Here is a 25,149-nt window from a genome sequence, read left to right as displayed (position 1 = left end):
GTGCTCTGTGTCAGATAGATGTGACCTGTTTGCTCACTGTTAGGTTATGCTTTGACCGAGACTTGTGCTCTGTGTCAGATAGATGTGACCTGTTTGCATGCTCACTGTTAGGTAATGCTTTGACCGAGACATGTGCTCTGTGTCAGATAGATGTGGCCCTTTTGCTCACTGTTAGGTAATGCTTTGACCGAGACATGTGCTCTGTGTCAGATAGAAGTGACCTGTTTGCTCACTGTTAGATAATGCTTTGACCGAGACGTGTGCTCTGTGTCAGATAGATGTGACCCTTTTGCTCACTGTTAGGTAATGCTTTTACCGAGACATGTGCTCTGTGTCAGATAGATGTGACCCTTTTGCTCACTGTTAGGTAATGCTTTTATCGAGACGTGTGCTCTGTGTCAGATAGATGTGACCTGTTTGCTCACTGTTAGATAATGTTTTGACCGAGACATGGGCTCTGTGTCAGATAGATGTGACCCTTTTGCTCTCTGTTAGATACTGTTTTGACCGTCTGCTGTATACATGTCAGAATGCTACTATCATCTGCTCATTGTAACCAAGCTGTGACTGCTTCGACTGTTTTGAAATTGAGTGGTTTGTCGTGTCCGATACATCCCCCACAACGGATCAATTTCTGCGTTCTCCTCAGTTCTCTCTCAAATAAGTTGTTAAATAATTGTTTTACAGAGTACAGTTGTAACAGATAAGACTTACGGAGTACAGCTAACAGCTTATACAACATATTATAGGCCCATTGTCTGCTGTTTTACAGAGTTCAGTTGAAACAGATTAGACTTACGGAGTACAGTTAAAAGCTTATACAACATATTATAGGCCCATTGTCTGCTGTTTTACAGAGTACAGTTGTATCAGAATAGACAATCGGTTTTCATGCAAGTCAGCAGTTGATTTCCATCAGTCACCTACCCCATTGATTTGTTTAGGGATTTCATTGGCTATACCAGGCTTTGTAATCATGCATTTTCATCCGTTTTTAGAAGTGGAGAAATCACGCTATCTTCACAGGTTTCTATCCTAAGAGAGGAAAAATGTGCTGAGGAAATGTGACATTTCCATTTGTAGAATTACCATATTCATTTTAATTACTGCTCCTTACACATGAAAGGCCACCGTGGGACGAAGGAGGCTAATTGATGTTGTGTGTGTCTATGCACCACTATGGCAGGTCTCTTACGCAGGGCTGATACACAGGGGGGGTGGGTGGTGATGGAGCTCGACAATGACTGACTGTCATATTAACCTCTCAATTACAATATTGACTAAGCATCAAAATAGATTATATAAGGTTTGGGAGGAAATACTGACAGATCCTTTATTGTGTAAGAAATCACAATTGGCAATAAGAATGACATCAAACAAATAATGCATCTTAAAAGCTTGTTCATTTATAAGTTATAAAAGGTTGTTCATTTATAAGATATAAAAGCTTGTTCATTTATAAGATATAAAAGCTTGTTCATTTATAAGTTATAAAAGCTTGTCCATTTATAAGATATAAAAGGTTGTTCATTGATAAGTTGTAAAAGGGTGTTCATTTATAAGATAGAAAAGGTTGTTCATTTATAATATATAAAAGGTTGTTCATTTATAAGTTATAAAAGGTTGTTAATTTATAAGTTGTAAAAATCTTTTTCATTTATAAGTTGTAAAGCTTGTTCATTTAGAAGTTGTAAAAGTTTGTCCATTTATAAGTTGCAAAAGCTTGTCCATTTATAAGTTTTAAAAACCTTTTTCATTTATAAGTTGTAAAAGCTTGTTCATTTATAAGTTATAAAAGGTTGTTCATTTATAAGATATAAAAGCTTGTCCATTTATAAGTTGTAAAGCTTGTTCATTTAGAAGTTGTAAAAGATTGTCCATTTATAAGTTGCAAAAGCTTGTCCATTTATGAGTTGTAAAAATCTTTTTCATTTATAAGTTGTAAAAGCTTGTTCATTTATAAGTAGTAAAAGCTTGTCCATTTATAAGTTGTAAAAGCTTGTTCCTTTATAAGTTGTAAAAGCTTGTCCATTTATAAGTTTTAAAAGCTTGTCCAATTATAAGTTGTAAAAACATGTCCGTTTATAAGTTGTAAAAGCTTGTTCAGTTATAAGTTGTAAAAGCTTGTCCATTTATAAGTTTTAAAAGCTTGTCCAATTATAAGTTGTAAAAGCTTGTTCATTTATAAGTTGTAAAAGGTTGTTCATTTATAAGATATAAAAGCTTGTCCATTTATAAGTTGTAAAGCTTGTTCGTTTAGAAGTTGTAAAAGTTTGGCCATTTATAAGTTGCAAAAGCTTGTCCATTTATGAGTTGTAAAAATCTTTTTCATTTATAAGTTGTAAAAGCTTGTTCATTTATAAATTGTTAAAGCTTGTCCATTTATAAGTTGTAAAAGCTTGTCCATTTATAAGTTGTAAAAGCTTGTTCATTTATAAATTGTTAAAGCTTGTCCATTTATAAGTTGTAAAAGCTTGTCCATTTATAAGTTGTAAAAGCATGTCCATTTATAAGTTGTAAAAGGTTTAGCAACTATTTTGGATAAATGATGATTTGTGGATATAATGTAACTTGTTCCTACAGAACTATGATTACAGAATGAAAAGGGAAGAAATATCAGAGCTTGATTTTTCATCCTTATTTCCAAATCAGATTGCATGTGAAACTGAAAATGTCCAGATTTATAAGAAGAGAACAGAAATTTTATTTTTGAATAAGACAAGATTTGAATAATTATTAAGGAACCCTTAGGATATATATAGGTTGTAAAAAATTACAGACAATCAAAGGGACACCTAAGGGGAACCTATACAGATTATTATTCTTCCTCCATATAACAGGGTTTTGATTGAATACCATATTTATCCCAAGATAAGACAAGGGGCAAACAGACTCGCTGACTAAAAGACGGAGATGAACTTATTACAAGACAGTAAAATAGCATTGGTGTGAATTTCTACTGGATTGTGATATGAGTTTAAAGAGATATTGAAAGAAGTACTTTTGTTGTGTGAAAATGTACCTGTATTATTATTAGCTCACCTGGTCCAAAGGACCAAGGTGAGCTTATGCCATACCGTGGCGTCCGTCGTCCGTCCGTCGTCCGTACGTATGTACGTACGTCAACAATTTCTTTAAATGACTTCTCCTTCTTAACCACTGGTTGGAATTAAACTAAATTTGACTGGAAGCATCCCTAGGTGGTGGGGATTCAAAATTGTACAAATAATGGGGCTGACCCCCCCAGGGGGCTGAGGGGCGGGGCCAAAAGGGGTCAATTTGCTCATATTGCTTTAAGCGACTTCTTCTCTGGAACTAAGAAGTGGATATCAACCATATTTGACTGGAAGCATCCCTAGGTGATGGTGATTAAAAATTGTACAAATGGTGGGGCTGACTCCCCAGGGGGCTAAGGGGCGGGGCCAAAAGGGGGCAATTTGGCTATATTGCTACAAACGACTTCTTCTGTAGAACTGTGCACTGGATATCAATCATATTTGATCAAAAGCATTCCTGGGAGGCAGGGATTTAAAATTGTACAAATGGTGTGGCTGACCCCCCAGGGGGCTGAGGGGCAGGGCCAAAAAGGGTATTTGGCTATACTGCTTTAAGTGACTTCTTCTCTGGAACTAAGTGATGGATATCAACCTTATTTGACTGGAAGCATCTCTAGGTGGTGGAGATTCAAAATTGTACAAACGGTTGGGCTGACCCCCCAGGGGGCTGAGGGGCGGGGCCAAAAGGGGGCAATTTGGTTATATTGCTATAAATGACTTCTTCTGCAGAACTATGCCATGGATATTGATCATATTTGGTCGGAAGTATTCATGGGAGGCAGGGATTCAAAATTGTACAAATGGTGGGGCTGACCCCCCGGGCTAAGGGGTGGGGCCAATAAAATGTATTACTTGGAAATGGTTGAGATCCCCACCATATAACCATATATACAATTGCTGAGTATAAAGAGAAGAATGCACATTTGCTTCCAGGATGTCCCTAGGGTCTGGCCCCACCCTTGGAGACATAGTCCCTGGGCCATAACTTTAAAACGGTTGAGATCCCCACCCCAAAACTATATATACAAATGCTGGGCATAAAGAGACGAATGCAATCATGATATCAGAATAGACCCTGGGGTCTGACCGAACCCCTAGGGACCTAGTTTCTTAGTCACAGCTTGGAAACAGTTGAGAGCCCCACCCTATAACCGTATATATACAATTGCTGAGTATAAAGAGATGATTGCACATATGCTTCCAGGTTGGCCTTGGGGACTGCCCCACCCTTGGAGACTTAACCCCTGGGTCATAACTTTGAAATGGTTAATATCCCCACCCCAAAACTATATATACAATTGTTGGGCATAAAGAGACGAATGCAGTCATGATATTAGAATTGATCCCAGGGTCTGCCCCACCCTTGCAGACTTGGCCCCTGGGTCATAACTTTGAAACGGTTGAGATCCCCACCCCAAAACTATATATACAAATGCTTGGCAAAAAGAGACAAATGCATTCACGATATTAGAATTGATCCTGGAGTCTGGCAACAACTCTAGGGACCTAGTTTCTGAGTCAAAGCTTGGAAACAGTTGAGATCCCCACCTCATAACCATACATAAAATTGCTGGTCATGAAAAATCTAATATAGCTATGCTACAAGGATTGGCCTTGGGGTCTGGCATATTCCCTTGATCTCATTTGGAGAATAGTTTGCCATGATTGCTTAGGTATCCAGGTGAGCGATACAGGCCCTCTGGGCCTCTTGTTAAGTTATACTATACAATGTACATTTCATGTTTTCATATTTAAAATATCATACAAACACACTTATTTAAACATCCAGACTCCACCTCCCTTAAGAGACCACCTGTTTTCAGACAACTGTCAATGTTTCCCATTATATCGCATTGAGAACTAAACGTGTATTTAGTTAACCACCTGTGTGAAGAGACCACTTTTTAGGACATTCCTGGGATGATCTTTTAATGCATGTTCGATAGTTTACAATCCCCTCACAGAGCATAACAATCTTAGTCAGGGAGGAAACTTATTCAACATCTATTTGGTAAAATCTTTTAGACAATTAAGCCAACGTGTGAAAATGGTCCTGGAGTGATAACAGAAACAAGGTCACCATTGTTTTCATTGATTTAAGCCATTACCAATTGTTTTGGTGGACAACTTGTATTATCTTAAATTTGTCCTTTATTTGCTTGTTTCAGAATTTACTCCTGTGTGGCAAGCATTCCTGGTACCTGTGCCACGCAACACCTACCTCACCCACCAACTCAGTGGTGGACCTGTCAGACTCCAAACTCAACCCTGCCCATCACGTGTTCCTGCAGGCCTGGCAGCTCCTAGCTATGTGTGTCTCACTCTTCCTCCCCAAACAGAGCATCATGTGGCATCTCAAGGTCCATCTTCAACGCAACACAGACACAAGGTGAGTTCATCCAGTCTACTCCCTCCCCTGTCACCCAACACAGACACAAGGTGAGTACATCCAGTCTACTCCCTCCGCTGTCACCAAACACAGACACAAGGTGAGTACATCCAGTCTACTCCCTCCCCTGTCACCTAACACAGACACAGGGTGAGTACATCCAGTCTACTCCCTCCCCTGTCACCTAACACAGACACAAGGTGAGTAAATCCAGTAAACTTCCTCCCCTGTCAATCAACACAGACACAAGGTTAGTAAATCCAGTAAACTTCCTCCCCTGTCACCCAACACAGACACAAGGTTAGTAAATCCAGTAAACTTCCTCCCCTGTCACCCAACACAGACACAAGGTGAGTAAATCCAGTAAACTTCCACCCCTGTCACTCAACACAGACACAAGGTTAGTAAATCCAGTTAACTTCCTCCCCTGTCACCCGACACAGACACAAGGTTAGTAAATCCAGTAAACTTCCACCCCTGTCACTCAACACAGACACAAGGTTAGTAAATCCAGTAAACTTCCTCCCCTGTCACTCAACACAGACACAAGGTTAGTAAATCCAGTAAACTTCCACCCCTGTCACTCAACACAGACACAAGGTTAGTAAATCCAGTAAACTTCCTCCCCTGTCACTCAACACAGACACAAGGTTAGTAAATCCAGTAAACTTCCTCCCCTGTCACTCAACACAGACACAAGGTTAGTAAATCCAGTAAACTTCCTCCCCTGTCACTCAACACAGACACAAGGTTAGTAAATCCAGTAAACTTCCTCCCCTGTCACTCAACACAGACACAAGGTTAGTAAATCCAGTAAACTTCCTCCCCTGTCACTCAACACAGACACAAGGTTAGTAAATCCAGTAAACTTCCTCCCCTGTCACTCAACACAGACACAAGGTTAGTAAATCCAGTAAACTTCCACCCCTGTCACTCAACACAGACACAAGGTTAGTAAATCCAGTAAACTTCCACCCCTGTCACTCAACACAGACACAAGGTTAGTAAATCCAGTAAACTTCCACCCCTGTCACTCAACACAGACACAAGGTTAGTAAATCCAGTAAACTTCCACCCCTGTCACTCAACACAGACACAAGGTTAGTAAATCCAGTAAACTTCCACCCCTGTCACTCAACACAGACACAAGGTTAGTAAATCCAGTAAACTTCCACCCCTGTCACTCAACACAGACACAAGGTTAGTAAATCCAGTAAACTTCCACCCCTGTCACTCAACACAGACACAAGGTTAGTAAATCCAGTAAACTTCCTCCCCTGTCACTCAACACAGACACAAGGTGAGTAAATCCAGTAAACTTCCACCCCTGTCACTCAACACAGACACAAGGTTAGTAAATCCAGTAAACTTCCACCCCTGTCACTCAACACAGACACAAGGTTAGTAAATCCAGTAAACTTCCTCCCCTGTCACTCAACACAGACACAAGGTGAGTAAATCCAGTAAACTTCCACCCCTGTCACTCAACACAGACACAAGGTTAGTAAATCCAGTAAACTTCCTCCCCTGTCACTCAACACAGACACAAGGTGAGTAAATCCAGTAAACTTCCACCCCTGTCACTCAACACAGACACAAGGTTAGTAAATCCAGTAAACTTCCTCCCCTGTCACTCAACACAGACACAAGGTGAGTAAATCCAGTAAACTTCCACCCCTGTCACTCAACACAGACACAATTAAGGTGAGTACATCCAGTCTACTCCCTCCCCTCTCACCCAACACAGACACAAGGTTAGTAAATCCAGTAAACTTCCTCCCCTGTCGCCCAACACAGACACAAGATTGGTAAATCCAATAAACTTCCTCCACTGTCACCCAACACAGACAAAAGGTTAGTAAATCCAGTAAACTTCCACCCCTGTCACCCAACACAGACACAAGATTGGTAAATACATTCCACTCCCACCCCCTGTCACTCAACACAGACACAAGGTTAGTAAATCCAGTAAACTTCCTCCCCCATCACCTAACACAGACACAAGATTGGTTAATCCATTCCATTCCCACCCCTGTCAATCAACACAGACACAAGGTGAGTAAATCCAGTTAACTTCCACCCTTGTCACCCAACACAGACACAAGGTGAGTAAATCCAATTAACTTCCACCCCTGTCACCCAACACAGACACAAGGTGAGTAAATCCATTAACTTCCTCCCCTGTCACCCAACACAGACACAAGGTCGATACATCCATTCCACTCCCACCCCTGTCAATCAACACAGACACAAGGTGAGTAAATCCAGTTAACTTCCACCCCTGTCACCCAACACAGACACAAGGTTGGTACATCCATTCCACTCCCACCCCTGTCAATCAACACAGACACAAGGTGAGTAAATCCAGTTAACTTCCTCCCCTGTCACTCAACACAGATACAAGTTTAGTAAATCCAGTTAACTTCCTCCCCTGTCACCCAACACAGACACAAGGTTGTTACATCCATTCCACTCCCACCCCTGTCAATCAACACAGACACAAGGTGAGTAAATCCAGTTAACTTCCCCCCCTGTCACCCAACACAGAGACAAGATTGGTAAATCCATTCCACTCCCAACGCTGTAACTCAACACAGACACAAGGTTAGTAAATCCAGTTAACTTCCTCCCCTGTCACCCAACACAGAGACAAGATTGGTACATCCATTCCACTCCCAACGCTGTAACTCAACACAGACACAAGGTTAGTAAATCCAGTTAACTTCCTCCCCTGTCGCCCAACACAGACACAAAGATTGGCACATCCATTCTACTCCCACCCCTGTCACCCCACACAGACACAAGGTTAGAAAATCCAGTTAACTTCCTTCCCTGTCACCCAACACAGACAAGGTTTTTATATTCAGACTACTCCCTCCCCTATCACCCTACCCCAGACTAAATTCATTATTCAGTCATTCATGTTACATATGAAACCAGCTGAAATCCCTTGTCTACCAGTTCCATTGTTATAAGTATCTATTCTGACCTCTTTTAGATGGTGACATAACAACAGAAAGATTAATATAAATATTTAATTTGCTGGGATATTATGTTTGGGAACTTCATCACTGTGTCATTTTACTTTACTTTACTTATTTGAACAGGTCAGAAATCGGGAAATATGCAATATTCTGTCAGCGAGCATTGGAGCGGACTGTTGTGAAAGGTATCCGGGAGGTGCGTCCCTCCCGTATGGAAGTGATGTCTATCTTGCTCCGACACCCCTTCCATCACTCTCAGCCAATCAGTATTCCTGTACACTTCCTCCACAACACGTACCAGGTGAGCTTTAGGTTGATACAACACGGTACTGACCTCACACCGTACTGATAATGTGTAAGGACCCAAGTTTTATTGTATGTGTATGATGTACACTGCGCATGCTGTCATGATAGAGTTGTACACTCGTCATCAAACCTTGATACTCTGAGCTCTGTTAAGCCAAACAATTTGCTGTCTGCACACCAATGCTTTGGAATGGAATTCCTCACTTGTTCACCTGAAAAGTTCTGTTCTGGATCCAGAAGAGTTTTACTGGGGATGGAGCCTCACATACATAGGAAATAATAAGTCTCAAAGCTTTGTAGAAGTTGGACAACTTTGGCCAAATTGTTGGTTAAATTTTCCATATTTTTTGTCTTGACATTTAACAACCATCACATGTGGGATAAGCCACTATTTTTGTTAATTGTTAGTAATAAAAGATAAGGACTAGCTTAACAATGTATGTCTCCTGACTGGCAGGAGTCTTGTGTTCATTTATCCAGAAATTGTTAATCTAGACATTTTAGCTCACCTGGCTATCAGAAAGTTGAAAACCAAATTTAACTCCTCAGATTTGGCTGATATAAAACAAAATTTCAAACATTTAAGCTTCATTTTTGCTTTTCATTTTATGCAGGTGGTCAGTTTTGATGGGTCAACTACTGTCCAGGAGTTTCTGCTGACCCTCAGTAAGGTCATCAGTGTACGGGATGTGAGCCAATCAGGTTTCAGCCTGTGTACAGACGACCCTTGCAGCTCTGACATAGAGCACTGTCTCCAATCCTCAATCAAGGTCAGTAATATAACCTTGACCATATTTGTTCAATAATACTAAACTTGTATATAAATGCACATAAACATTACATATTTACATATCATATAAGTCTGGTTTTCCTAAAACTTACAGAAGGGTGTGATTTGTGTAGCAGGGCTAGGCTGGGTGACTGCCAGGTATCTTAATTGGTTAGAGCATCCATCTACAGGTCAAATTCTTGGTCTGACCCTGTTGCTTTTTCCATCTCCTGTTACCAATGTAGGTAATTGGGAGTTTCCCTCCAAAATAGGGAGCATTGGCAAGTTTGGAGATGTTATCCGAGTACACATCAGTAAGGATTAATTACAGAACTGGAATATTCAGGCTAATTTAGTTATACTCAAGAGTTATCTCCCTTACACAAGCACCTCAACACATGTAAACAAAAGGAATAAAGGGATTTTATTTAGACAAATGTGAAAATTTGTTACTATGACATTAAAATAAAGACATGTTTTTCTTTTCAGATCTGTGATGTTATATCAAAATGGGAACAAAGCCATAAAGAATTTCTCTCAGGGAAACAAGACAACGGGCGCACCATTCGACTTCTCTACAAAAACAGGTAAGTAAAATATCTGATAGATATACCTTTATACCATCGACCAATTCTATACACAAGGAACAGTAAACACTTGATAACACAAATTGTCACAACAATTTGGTCGTATAATGTGAGGTTTGGTGGGCTGCATGTCATGATTTTAAACAAGAGTTACTTCCCTTTGCCCATTTGTTACATTGTAAGAAATGGAAGTTGTACAGTGATATTGTCAGGCCGTGTGTGGGGTGTGTGGGTTATATAACATGTGACTTTTATAGCCTGACAAGGGTGGTATTGATAAAACCAGTGAGGCTAAGAGGGGAGGCGTTAGTCAGGGCAATCTGGCTCCTATTATACGACTCCACTTGGAGTCTGTTTACCAGTAATAACCCTACGGTCTTGTGTTTTTAATCTCAAGACTGTTTCAAACAGCTATTGAATAACACTACATAAAAATCATCTGAAAGTTTTAAAGATTTTATTTTTTTTCTGTTTTATTATTTGATTCATCTTAGTTTTGTTTCCCTTTATAGAGCATCAACATCTGTTTGGTCGTCAAAATGTTGTTCCATTTGGGACATACAAACTTCTGTATAATACTGATCTGATTGTATCAGAGGTTGATTTATGCTTAAAGTATATACTTCAAATAATGAATATGAAATAAGAAAGCAATAAATGAAGATAAATTATTTGAATTAGAAAATGAAATTAAGCAAATTAGATTGCAATGACTTCAAACTTGCTGCTGCAAGACTTCATCTTGTTGTCTTTGCATTGTGACGTCATGTTTATGTAAGATTAATAGATTTCTCTGTTACACCCTCAAGGTAAGGGATGATTGTTTTTCTCCCATCCTATTATTTCAGTCACAACTCCATCGACAGTAGTGTCAACAAAAACACATGTGGGGTATGAATATCGTCATTCACTTTTGATGACGCCACAATTACCGGTGACGCATTTTAATGACGTCACAATTGAACACTTGCTAATCGGCACGAGGCTATCTCCCCCTAGGGGGTGACAAGCTAATCTTTCCCTACTTAAACGAGAGACACCTGTGAAGGGTTGGAGAAAGATTCATCTTCCATGGCTTTCTATGATGGGTAACTTACATGTCTGGCTATATAAGAATATTGATTCTGCCCCGCCTGTCCAAATTGCATCCTTTATCTTTTATATTTCTTTTCAATCTTCTGTAAAATTTCTCCATCATTCTATCCAAAAAGTTTTTCCTGTATATATTTCTAGTACTGTTTCATCAGAGGCACCTTCAATGCAAGTGTAGCTTGGGATGGCTTAGTGTTGTATACCCAAAGTCGGTCAGTCTTGAAATGTCAGGTTGTTGCATACTAAAAAATGGTCACTGTGACCTATATTTTGACCTCTGACCTCAATCATTAAAACAGTTTGTCTATGACATATCTCCCGTCATATTTCATCATGAGTTAGCAACTCTACATGTAGATATATTTTCTCTGCAGGTATATGTTGAGGAGGCAGATTGTTATATACCATAGTAGATCTCTTTGAACTAAATGACCCTGCCACAAATATCAGTTTTGCAGCAAAACAATTCAAACATTAAAAAATGCCTTTAAATCATGTTTGTATATATGTAACAGCATAGCTTCTTTCTAAGTGGTTAATGTTGAGATATGCGTGTACATTCTGGTAAGTAGGTAAATCATTAGCAGGAAGTGATTATGGAATGCCTCGCAATACTTGGAATTGTGTCTAAATTGAAATAAGTTGGGTGCTCCGACTAATATTGAGGCATGAGCTTGAACTGAATTTAACTGTTGAGTAGGGCTCTGGTTTATAGCCCGCCATTATCAGATGGAAAGCTTTCCAAATCACTTCATCCGTCAGCTAGTCACTCCGTCTGTTGACAAAAATTGTTACTGCGTTTCTCAGAAATTAAGGGATTAATGATGAAACGTGATATGCGTAAACTTTGGTCTATAGTTGTGCATACTCATTTGAGATAGTCTGAGAAGCAAAATGGCCACCAGGCAGCCATCTTGGATTTTGAATTTCAAGTTTATTATCACTATTTCGTTGAAACTACTAAAGGGATAATGATGAAACTTGGTTAGGATCCCTTAGTTCCTATAGTTGTGCTTGCTTTTAATTTGGTTGGTTCGCAAACAGTTTGTAAATGACGCGAGTATATGAAGTTGCTTCATGTGGCCTGTTGGCCATTTTAGATTTTAATGTATGGATATTTCATGCAAAAATTGAATTTCTTGGAAAGCATTGAAAAGATCTTGATGAAACTTCTGCATGATCTCCCTAGATCATTGTTGTGCCTGCTCCAATTTAAGATGGATCGGAAAATCTAGCAAAGAACAAGCTCCTCAAAGATTATGTTGCTACGACGGTTTGTTTGATCCCCACGGCACATGAGCTTGTTCGGGAAGAGGACAGTGAAATGAAGGCAAAAGAACCTCCACTACAGCAATATTTCATGATCTTCCTGTTGGGGTTCTCCCTGAGGTCTCTCTTAATTAGAAAATCCTTTTTCTGCACTATGAGTGTTTCATTTAAAACCCAAAGGTCAGCTAGAGGTCACCTTGATATGACACTGAGTACAACTGTAGGTCAAATTGTAGCGTGTTATGTGCATCCTCATTACAAACATCATCTAAACACAAAATCATTTGGTAAGAAAAATATCAAAACCATTCTCCTTACAGGGAAATATCAATATCAAGTGCTAAACTATCTTTTTCTTGTTTTATTGATGTAATATGCTAGCTGACAGAGAACCAGTAAATTTAATTTTGTATTTGCGTAATCTGTTCGTATTCATCATCATTTAAACCTGCATCCTTATGTTTTTGAAACATATGCCTCAAGAGTATCTGAATATAGCCAGCATATTTGTGTAAATATTTTGTGTTACATATAAAGGGAATCTGATAATCCCCGCAAGCCTGCCAATAACAAAGCGGTTCTGTCATTGCGGCAGATTTAATCATCATCACAGGACAGCGACTTCATACTGTGTTACTGCCTTGTCAGATAGTCTGCGTCAAAACACTGCTCATATTCTTCCGTATGCATCAAACGCCGACTTTACGAGACAATCTGTTATCTTTAATTTCATTCTGTCAACTACTGTTTTGCAATTTCTGCAAGTCGATTGACATAGCGCATTTCAGAAGTATCGGATCGATGTTTGGAGTTGAGTATAGAGTCTACATCTATAAACAGATTCCCCGTATGACACGCCGAATGCTCTCATAAGCAATGATATATGGCCGTATATGAATTAGTAATATTTTTTGGCTCTGTGGCTACGTTTTACATGCTAAGAGCTCACAGAGACCAGGCATTAAGTAGATATACCCTTGAGAGACTTATACATCAGTGAACATATACACACACGACTAGGTGAGCATGCTACTGTTTGGTACAGTTTTCATTCCTTTCAGTAAAGTTTTGAATCTAATAGGTATTTGAAAGGACATATCTGGATTATCCTCAAGTGTTAGGCTAGCATTGATTTAGGAAAATTCATTTCATACTGATTACAATAAGTTAATATGAGTTTTGTGTCAAAATAATTGGCTTTTGTTTTGATGATAGAAATTGTCTTATTAGCAAAAACAACTAGACGACATCCAGTACTTTTAAAATCAAGAGCGCAAAAAAGCTGGAACTTAAGATAAGCATTGAATTTAAATTCTCAAAACCCCAGAGTGGGTTCTTATTAGAGCAGCTGCCCTTAAGTTGATTACCGCATATATACAGTTGTACTGGTATGTGACAATGGAGCAGATCCCGATGTAAGTCACCTGGTATAGGTAATCCTCAATGTATTTATGTCCCTTGCACCTCAATTAGCCTCAACATATTTCGAGGTCCTGTTTTCTCTTTGTCTTTCAAATTCTCTTATTCTATTCCCTCAATTCATAGCCAAAATACCTTTATAATGCCCAAAATTTCTCTGGACATGAAATGAATTACACCAACATACTTCAAGGTCCTGTTTTCTCTTTGTCTTAGGAAATCGCTATATTGTCATGTTGCTTACACGTTAGAGTTTTGACAACTATTAGGCAATAATACCGTCAAATAGCTGTATGCTTAGAAAAGACTTAGGGGTGAAAAAATAAATAACCTGCTTCAATCCGCTAAGGAAACCTGTTTGAATTCCAAATAGGGACATTCGTCTTAATATTCCCCCCATGTTGATGCACTTATCGGGTTACCGCAGCTAAACTACTCTCCTCTCGAGTGTTGTGTCATTTTGTAAGCCAGGTTTTTGCTTCAGATTTCAGTTCTGTTTAGGCAAACCCTACACGTTATCCTGGTACATGTCCTCTATGTACACTTATAACCACTGCTTCATGTGATCAAGGTCTACAGAGATACATTATGAAATCAGACAAAATGGAGGGCACAGGCAAACATTAGTTCAGCCAAGTAACAGTGTGTTTCTAGACTGGAAACTCCAATACTGTTAAAAGTTTATTTCATTATTTCTTTTGGCATTACCAACAGTTCCAGCCCGACAAAATCTGAACTTAAAGAGATGAAAAGCGAGATTTCAGTTTGCTTGTTGTAAAAGATACACCTGATGTTGGTTGGGAGGGTCTCTTCCATACTTGTTCGTATCGATAATAACTTTCTCATATCATTGTATGACTCAGTTAAACTCTATCACTAGTACAAGTTACAGACAGGATTTTTCGTTTTAGTTTACCTGCCAGAATCCATCAGGGTTTATGCATTAAGTCTGTTAACTTTACAGTATAATAGACTAAATGGTATGGTATTTAACATGCTAATTTAGAGACAAAAGGCCTTTCATAAAGTAATAAATATTAATGACAATATTTGACAAACGTATGTAAAGACCTGTGAGGGTATTTGACATACATAAGCAGGACAGGTAACCTCCACTAATATGACTAAATGTGTTGATATTTAACATATTTAAACAAAAGGCCTTTAATAAAGTGAGTAAGAATGATGGTATTTTTACATAGGTAGGACATATATACCATATATCTGTTAAACTTGATAGGAATTTTGCATTCAAGGATAAAGCCCGATCCATCATTGTTGATAAAGTCTGATCCATCATTGTTGATAAAGTCTGATCCATCATTGTGGATAAAGCCTGATCCATCATTGTGGATAAAGCCTGGTCCATCATTGTGGATAAAGCCTGATCCATCATTGTGGATAAAGCCTGATCCATCATTGTGGATAAAGCCTGATCCATCATTGTGGATAAAGCCTGATCCATCATTGTGGATAAAGCCTGATCCATCATTGTGGATAAAGCCTGATCCATCATTGTGGATAAAGCCTGATCCATCATTGTGGATAAAGCCTGATCCATCATTGTGGATAAAGCCTGATCCATCATTGTGGATAAAGCCTGATCCATCATTGTGGATAAAGCCTGATCCATCATTGTGGATAAAGCCTGATCCATCATTGTGGATAAAGCCTGATCCATCATTGTGGATAAAGTCTGATCCATCATTGTGGATAAAGCCTGATCCATCATTGTGGATAAAGCCTGATTCATCATTGTTGATAAAGCCTGATCCATCATTGTGGATAAAGCCTGATCCATCATTGTGGATAAAGCCTGATCCATCATTGTGGATAAAGCCTGATCCATCATTGTGGATAAAGCCTGATCCATCATTGTGGATAAAGCCTGATCCATCATTGTGGATAAAGCCTGATCCATCATTGTGGATAAAGCCTGATCCATCATTGTGGATAAAGCCTGATCCATCATTGTGGATAAAGTCTGATCCATCATTGTGGATAAAGCCTGATCCATCATTGTTGATAAAGCCTGATCCATCATTGTGGATAAAGCCTGATCCATCATTGTGGATAAAGCCTGATCCATCATTGTGGATAAAGCCTGATCCATCATTGTGGATAAAGCCTGATCCATCATTGTGGATAAAGCCTGATCCATCATTGTGGATAAAGCCTGATCCATCATTGTGGATAAAGCCTGATCCATCATTGTGGATAAAGCCTGATCCATCATTGTGGATAAAGCCTGATCCATCATTGTGGATAAAGCCTGATCCATCATTGTGGATAAAGCCTGATCCATCATTGTGGATAAAGCCTGATCCATCATTGTGGATAAAGCCTGATCCATCATTGTGGATAAAGCCTGATCCATCATTGTGGATAAAGCCTGATCCATCATTGTGGATAAAGCCTGATCCATCATTGTGGATAAAGCCTGATCCATCATTGTGGATAAAGCCTGATCCATCATTGTGGATAAAGCCTGATCCATCATTGTGGATAAAGCCTGATCCATCATTGTGGATAAAGCCTGATCCATCATTGTGGATAAAGCCTGATCCATCATTGTGGATAAAGCCTGATCCATCATTGTGGATAAAGCCTGATCCATCATTGTGGATAAAGCCTGATCCATCATTGTGGATAAAGCCTGATCCATCATTGTGGATAAAGCCTGATCCATCATTGTGGATAAAGCCTGATCCATCATTGTGGATAAAGCCTGATCCATCATTGTGGATAAAGCCTGATCCATCATTGTGGATAAAGCCTGATCCATCATTGTGGATAAAGCCTGATCCATCATTGTGGATAAAGCCTGATCCATCATTGTGGATAAAGCCTGATCCATCATTGTGGATAAAGTCTGATCCATCATTGTGACATTTTGCAGGTTGTATTTTAAGTCGTCCAGTTCTGCAGAGACAGAAAAAGAGAAGTTGCTTCTAGCATATCAGGTGAACGATGAGATCATCAATGGCCGATTTCCTCTCAACAAAGACCTTGCCCTTGAGCTGGCTTCTCTTATGGCACAGGTAGGTGTGAATGTATTCTATCTTATCATAGGTAGATGTCACTTTCTGTCATAGCACAGGTAGGTGTCACTTTCTCTCATAGCACAGGTAGATGTCACTTTCTGTCATAGGACAGGTAGCTATAGGTGTCACTTTCTCTCATAGGACAGATAGCTATAGGTATCACTTTCTGTCATAGCACAGGTAGCTATAGGTGTCACTTTCTGTCATAGCACAGGTAGATGGCACTTTCTCTCATAGCACAGGTAGATGTCTCTTTCTCTCATAGCACAGGTAGATGGCACTTTCTGTCATAGCACAGGTAGATGGCACTTATTGTCATAGCACAGGTAGATGTCTCTTTCTCTCATATCACAGGTAGATGTCACTTTCTCTCATGGCACAGGTAGATGGCACTTTCTGTCATAGCACAGGTAGATGGTGCTTTCTGTCATAGCACAGGCATATGTCTCTTTCTTTCATAGCACAGGTAGATGGCACTTTCTGTCATATCACAGGTAAATGTCACTTTCTCTCATATCACAGGTAGATGTCACTTTCTCTCATAGCACAGGTAGATGTCACTTTCTCTCATGGTAAATGTTACTTTCTTTTTTGGTAAAGCTAGATGTCACTTTCTCTCATGGTACAGAAAGTATCCATCTTTGAATAGCAATGGAATTTTTGCATATTTTTGTATGATTATCATTATATCTTTCTTAAGGGTACACATTTCAAATATCCTGTGTACGACTGCATGCACACTTGATAAATCAATGGGATTGATGTTTGTACGCAAAGTTGAAATATTACCATAAAAACAATAATTGTATGAAATAGTTGACATTTTAATAAGTTGCAAACTGCTTTACGTAAAGTGACCTCATCTCAGATCACCTGTAATATGGTATTTATAGAGTTTGTTTGGGTAGTAAAAAACAAATTCCACTTGGAATTGCTAGTATTCTCAAAGAAATTCCCTGAATTCACCAGCATATGTCAGTTTAAAAATGTGTAGCTGCAAGTGTATCAGATGTAGCTGTGAAGACTTGATACGGATACTTAGGTCAGTATATATACCTGTCTATTTTATACCCAGTGAACTCAAGACATTTTTGAGATGTTTCCGAGGTTTTAATTGAAATCTAATGTATGACCGAACCTTGACATCACACATGTTACGTAGTTCTTCTAAAGTGGTTCACGAGGTACAAAGTGGTGCAGCTTTCTGATGAATGTAAACTAAGTTGGCGAGAACACATGAATTCCTGGCCTTTCAGGTTTCTAGCTGTTTGCTTCATACAGGAATACCAGAGCCTAGAGAGAAATCTGTTATCAGATTCCCTTTCTAAAACCTGTGTTTATGTGCAGCACTGCATGTCTTGCCTGTACACAATGTTTATATGCACATAATACCCAGTTCTGTTTCTGTGATATTGCTATGACTAATGCTGTTCTGCAGTATCAGTTTGTCAGATTACAGGTTTTTTTTAAAGGATTTGATAAAAATCTGATTATTCATGAAATGTAGAATGACGAAGTTGTATGATTTTAAGGGAGTAGGAGTTACTACCCTTTGTATAGCTGTCGTACAGTGTGCATTGTATGCAGCCGGTGGTAGGACAATAAAGGCCAAAATGGGTAAGAAATAATAAAGGAAAGTAAAAACTCCTCCTCAGTTCTATCCTTCTTCTGATTTTCTGACGTTCATTTCCACAATTCCTAAATCTAATTGACTGTTCATATCTGTTTTATTTATAAGAGTTAAATTAATTGCTGATGTTATCTTAATTTTTTATGACCTACATTGTAAATGTCAATGGTGCAACAAACTGAGCAAGGATCTGTAGAAGTTTGTAAGGTGCTAACCCTTCAGGCATATATCACGGTTTTAATATCTTGCAACAGAAGAGAAGTGGATGTCATTATGGGCTGGTGTCAGCCGGATATTTGTCGGATATTCCAGTGGTCTGCACCACCAGGATAGTGTTATATTCTGCTAAATCCAGGGGGTCTTCCATCACTTCAGCACACGACCCCCTCTCCCCTTCAAACTTGTCAACTTCCTTCTTTGTTTTTTTTTGCATGATTTCCTTATTTGGAAACAGAAACCCCACCCCTTTGAGATCAATATCTGACCGTATTTGCTACCAGTAAAACCGATAGCACCTATGTAACTTTTAATGAAAAATGGGAAAAAAAGTTGAAAAGTATATGTGAATTTGTCTTACAGTATGTCATAAAACATAGGCTTAATAGGCTCAAGTAAAATATAATACTGACTGGTTATTGGAAATTGATGAGGAAGCAATAACAATATGTAATAGTTTGTTTTTTTGAGTTTTTTTCCTATGTGTACCATGTGTCTTTTTGAGGTTGTTTACTATGTGTACCATGTGTCTTTTTGAGGTTTTTTCCTATCTGTGCCATGTGTCTTTTTGAGGTTTTTTCCTATCTGTGCCATGTGTCTTTTTGAGGTTTTTTCCTATGTGTTCCATGTGTCTTTTTGAGGTTGTTTCCTATGTGTACCATGTGTCTTTTTTAGGTTGTTTCCTATGTGTACCATGTGTCTTTTTTAGGTTGTTTCCTATGTGTACCATGTGTCTTTTTTAGGTTGTTTCCTATGTGTACCATGTGTCTTTTTTAGGTTGTTTCCTATGTGTACCATGTGTCTTTTTGAGTTTTTTTCCTATGTGTTCCATGTATCTTTTTGAGGTTGTTTCCTATGTGTACCATGTGTCTTTTTGGGGTTTTTTCCTATGTGTACCGTGTGTCTTTTTGAGTTTTTTTCCTATGTGTTCCATGTGTCTTTTTGAGGTTTTTTCCTATGTGTACCATGTGTCTTTTTGAGTTTTTTTCCTATGTGTTCCATGTGTCTTTTTGAGGTTGTTTCCTATGTGTACCATGTGTCTTTTTGAGGTAACATGTTTGTTATGTGTCACTCGGAGAACACGTCAGGTCATGTGTACAAGATTTCCCTTCCAACGTATCATACATTTGATTACCATGGTAACTTTCACATAAATCTACAACTATCATTATACTGGAAGTTATTACACTGAAAATGAAGGTTATTAGCAAATAAATCTTCACAAAAATGGTTTCCCTAGTGAAATGAAGTTTTCACAAATCGATTAAATGTTGCAATTTCATGAAAGGAACTAATCCAACAGTTTCACCAATCAGCTGGCGCCACAGCCTCCTCCGACAGTGTTTGGGCTCTCTGCGATCAGTAAGATAAAACTGATGGCACCTTGGGGGTTTTGTGACACTAAACAGGAGCGAAGATCTAACAAACTAATACGTAACAAGAGTAGGTTTTGTGTTATGTGAGGCGAGAGAAGTTTTGTAATGATATATGATTGAGAGATGCCCTGTGTATACAGGCAGAGTGCTTTGGTTTTAATATGTCTGCTGTATTAGACGTATTCCAACAAAGGTTATGTGCGAAGTAGAGACCTTAACGCATGCTACACACCGCAACAGAGGATTTGGTTGCACGATCCCCATTATATCATAAAACCAGTCCTAACTTGTCACAGCGGGATACAGAATCATTGATTTGGTATTGAAAAAGTTAATTTAAGATTTGGGGAAATATCAGAATTAAAGGGAGGCAACCAGATACGCTGATCAGTGGCTGTGATAAACGATAGTTTCTTTATAGGATCACAGATAAATATGGAATCTCAACTTGGTTAATAATCAGAAACGCATTTTGTTTGAGATTTGATTGAAGCAATAGAAAAATATTGAATCTATTCTTTTGATAGATGCATGGTATTTTGATTAGGTTAGGATTTACAATGTATTAACAAAAGTATGTGTGTCAACATTGAAGGGTACCTAACCAGAATAAGTTTGTCAACATAATTAGAGTTTGTATGTCAACATAGTCACAGTATGGGATTCTTTTTGACACATGCACAGAATTAGTAAACAATAGTATGGGTGCCAACAAGTGTCTGTCTGTGTCATCATCGGTGTATGTGTCAACAAGCTAATGTCAACAGCAATCATTGCAAACAAAGGATGTCAGCAAGTGTCTGTGTCATCATTGGTGTATGTAAACAAGGTTATCTGTGTCAACAAGCTAATGTCAACAGTTATCATTGTCAACAAAAGGTTTTCAGCAAGTCTCTGTGTTATAATGGGTGTATGTGTCAACAAGGTTATCTCTCAACAAGCTAATGTCAACAGTTATCATTGTCAACAAAGGATGTCAGCAAGTGTCTGTGTCATCATGGGTGTATATGGTTTTTTTCAACGAGTGTTTCAGTGAAGGTATGCATGTCAACAAGGGTACCAGTGTCAACAAGGGTGTATGTTGACATCGGTACATGCTTCTAGTCCACAATTGTATGCCTTCTGTCAGCGACATGGTTCAGGTTATATTGTGGAATGATGTTTATATTTGATGGTGATAAACATCATCTAACTTTACTGAACACTCAGTTACCACTGTTCTGCTTTCAAAGGGAAATTGATTTTGTTCTGACATGGCGGCTAAACATGACTTGTATCTGTTAAACAGATTTGCCATTTCTTTGTAATATTTAATATTACTATTATCACTGTTTAGTAGCAGTGTAAGGTTTTATTTTGCAGTGTTGGTGGCACTGACTTAGCAGTGAAAACCGTCTGCCCTAGATATACACCATCAGGGGGCTGCCTTTTACACGGTAATTCCTGATGAGTTTTGAAAATGGAGATAATTGACTAGAATGGATTTCAATAAGTCATAAATTGCTCCTGACAAGACAAAATTTGGCACGACTGTATTTTAAATGGAATTGATTTGTTAGGAGATGCTGGCTGAGGGTTTAGATACTTCATAATTTATAAAGTGGCGTTTAGTTTCAGAAGGAATTAGTTGACCGATGATGATCGGAGCAGTTCTGCTACAATCTTTGCCAGGGTTTGTTATACATAGATGTTTTTATGTGACACATGTATGTTTTCCTGTTTTAGAACGGACCGGTGAAATTGAAACATTCATTTTCTGTTGGTTGTTTTTATGTTTTGTAATATGAGTTTTAAAGAAGCTTTAGAAAAGGATTTCCATTCTGTTCGCTAATCATTTAAAAGCAGATTAATATTCTTGGAACTCAATTTGTTTGTTTTTTTAATTTGTTTTGATAGATATTGGTAGTAACAGAACCAAGGCCTGCATGTTGGGCTTGAGATTATTAAGTGACCAGAATGTTATAGTGGGCCTCTCCTCCAATGAAGAATTCGCTGCAGCCTATATGCCGTATTAATAATTGATATAGCTGGGATCGGCACCACTTGTTTTATGGGAATGTCAATATCGCAGTGTCTGGGTGCCACCGCTGGCTACAAACACGATGGCTTCTCCACTACCTGTGTGTTACGTAATTGTGATTGTGTTCAGCTTACCTGTATTATAACTTAATTGCAATTAGGTTATCACTACCTGTCAGGTACAAAACCATTAATCCCTCGTTATAACCGTAGGGTATTTTCTGTTATGATGATAAAGTTATAAGGCAGGGACTGCAAAAAAAGGGTTCAGGCATTGGATAGGCATCGGAAGTTATTAGCAGGCAATAAAAGGGTTCAGGCATTGGATAGGCATCGGAAGTTATTAGCAGGCAATAAAAGGGTTCAGGCATTGGATAGGCATCGGAAGTTATTAGCAGGCAATAAAAGGGTTCAGGCATTGGATAGGCATCAGAAGTTATTAGCAGTCAATAAAAGGGTTCAGGCATTGGATAGGCATCGGAAGTTATTAGCAGGCAATAAAAGGGTTCAGACATTGGACAGGCATCGGAAGTTATTAGCAGACAATAAAAGGGTTCAGACATTGGATAGGCATCGGAAGTTATTAGCAGGCAATAAAAGGGTTCAGACATTGGATAGGCATCGGAAGTTATTAGCAGACAATAAAAGGGTTCAGGCATTGGATAGGCATCGGAAGTTATTAGCAGGTAATAAAAGGAAGTGATTGAGGACAGTAAACTCATTTCTTAAACAAGATAGGAGGCCGGTGTATTGATCTATAGTTAGATATTAAATAAGCATATTGAATGGGTTTCAGAGTATTCTCCTGTCTTTTGCTTTTTAGGTCACCTGAGCGTTAGCTCAAGTGACCTATTGCTATCCGNATTATTCCTGTATATTTCAAAAGAGTTTCAAAAGCGTTCGAAAGAAAGAAGTTACAAATACCTTTTACGTTTGCTTATTGTCACAATGGTTAATGAATTGATAACAAATTGGAAAGGTACACAAGAATGTATGAATTGTTAAAACTCTGGTAAATCTAAATTATTTGTCACACAAATATTACAGTCAAATATGTAATATAAGGTAGTATATACCCTTAATATGGAGGAATCTACAATGAAAGCTATTATTTGTTTGCATGCCTTTAATTTTCTCTCTTGCAGGGAGTTTTTATATTTCCATTAAATTTAGATTAGGATAGAATACTAAATTATATTATAAGAATTATAGTAAGATATTTGTTTTTATTATACCTTTTCAAAGTACAACTATAGTCTATTTTCAATCAGCTCATCTGTTGAATTGGAAAGTGAGTTTATGCAATGGAAACATCCATCGTTCAGTATCTGCCTGTCGGTTTTTCATTTAAAAGACTAATTTTCAAGAATGGCTGGATGGATTTGGACCAAATTTGTTGTGGAGCATTTCTGGGTAAAGCAGACTCGATGTTGTATAAATGAAAGAAAGAGTCACCCTGGGGGCAAAGTAGTCCTATAGTGGTAATTCTTTTAAAATCCTACTTCATCAGTACAGGTGAAGGGAATTTAGCCAATTAAGTTTGGTATGAAGTATCCTTTGGCCAAGGGGACTATATTTTGTACGAATGGAAAATGTGGCTCCTAGGGGGGCAGAGGGGCATTCTGTTTCCACCACGTCTGATGAACTGTGTGAGATATTGTGTGAGTAGAATCAATAAGTCTTGGAATGCAAATTCAGTCAAGTTGTTTACATATGTACAGTAAAGGCTTGATATCACGTATCACGTATAGACGTTTAGATTGAGCATGTGGTCAAGTATATATCAACATTTCATGTTTGCTTTCAACTCCATTGAAACTTCTTCACATAGACATTTCTGTACATAGACATTTCTGTACATAGACATTTCTGTACATGGACATTTCTGTACATAGACATTTCTGTACATAGACATTTCTGTACATAGNAGACGTTTAGATTGAGCATGTGGTCAAGTATAATCAAAAACCAAACACAAACAGGTATAGACGTTTAGATTGAGCATGGGGTCAAGTATATATCAACATGTCATGTTTGCTTTCAACTCCATTGAAACTTCTTCACATAGACATTCCTGTACATAGTCATTTCTGTACATAGACATTTCTGTACATAGACATTTCCTTACATGGACATTTCTGTACATGGACATGGACATTTCTGTACATGGACATTTCTGTACATAGACATTTCTATACATGGACATTTCTGTACATAACGAAAAAATAGTGTGGTCCTGTACACCTCCAGTTTGTAGATCTGTCACCCTTATACTTAACTCATTCACCCCTGAAATTTTATAATGAACTATTCCAACCTTTGATTTGGAAGAGTTCAAATGTGTCTTCAGGGGTGTAATGAGTAACTCACTGAATCCCTAGTTCAGAAGTGTACAATGTTTCCATCCAAGATATACTATTTTACTTAACACTTTATAATTGAGTCTTCATACTACCTTACACATAGTCTACTACATTATATATTATCCTTTAAGTTAAGGTGGCTTACGGCTGTATGTTATCTTACAGGTTATACTTAAGGCTGTATGTTACCTTACTAATGTATTTAAGGCTGTGTTATCTTACTAATGTACTTAAGGCTGTGTGTTACCTTAAAAAATATACTTAAGGCTGTATGCTACCTTACTAATGTACTTAATGCTGTATGCTACCTTACTAATGTACTTAAGGCTGTATGTTACCTTAAAAATATGCTTAAGGCTGTATGTCATCTTTCACATTATATTTAAGGCTGAATGTTTTATTTTCGTATAGTCTACATTAAGTTATAATTTATAAACTTCATTATAATTCACCCAAAAATATCATGAATTTCATAACAAGAAATTTTACTCATGTCCATATTTTTTTTCATTTAATTTAAAAATTATGAAATATCTTTTAGTATTCATTGAAGATTGATAAGATAAAAGTTGAAAGTGTGTGTTTTGTAATCAACATCTTGAACAAACCAGCAGGATCTGTGTACCCAGC

General features: G+C 38.2%; 1 protein-coding gene across 6 annotated transcripts in view; it reads left to right on the top strand.

The window, feature by feature from the left end:
- The window catches only part of LOC110450084 (pleckstrin homology domain-containing family H member 1-like), a 250,357-nt gene that overhangs the window by 165,675 nt on the left and 59,533 nt on the right, over positions 1-25,149 (top strand). For all 6 annotated transcript variants that reach the window (XM_021497335.1, XM_021497336.1, XM_021497341.1 and 3 more), the window contains 5 exons: positions 5,225-5,445; positions 8,553-8,730; positions 9,350-9,505; positions 9,994-10,091; positions 16,771-16,912. In XM_021497335.1, the coding sequence (XP_021353010.1) occupies positions 5,225-5,445; positions 8,553-8,730; positions 9,350-9,505; positions 9,994-10,091; positions 16,771-16,912 (795 nt within the window). The remainder of the gene's footprint in view (positions 1-5,224; positions 5,446-8,552; positions 8,731-9,349; positions 9,506-9,993; positions 10,092-16,770; positions 16,913-25,149) is intronic.

This window comes from Mizuhopecten yessoensis, unplaced genomic scaffold, assembly GCF_002113885.1.
Source record: "Mizuhopecten yessoensis strain PY_sf001 unplaced genomic scaffold, ASM211388v2 scaffold4977, whole genome shotgun sequence".
NCBI lineage: Eukaryota > Metazoa > Mollusca > Bivalvia > Pectinida > Pectinidae > Mizuhopecten > Mizuhopecten yessoensis.
The sequence above is the reverse complement of the archived record's forward strand: the minus strand, read 5'-3'. Positions and strand labels throughout refer to the sequence as shown.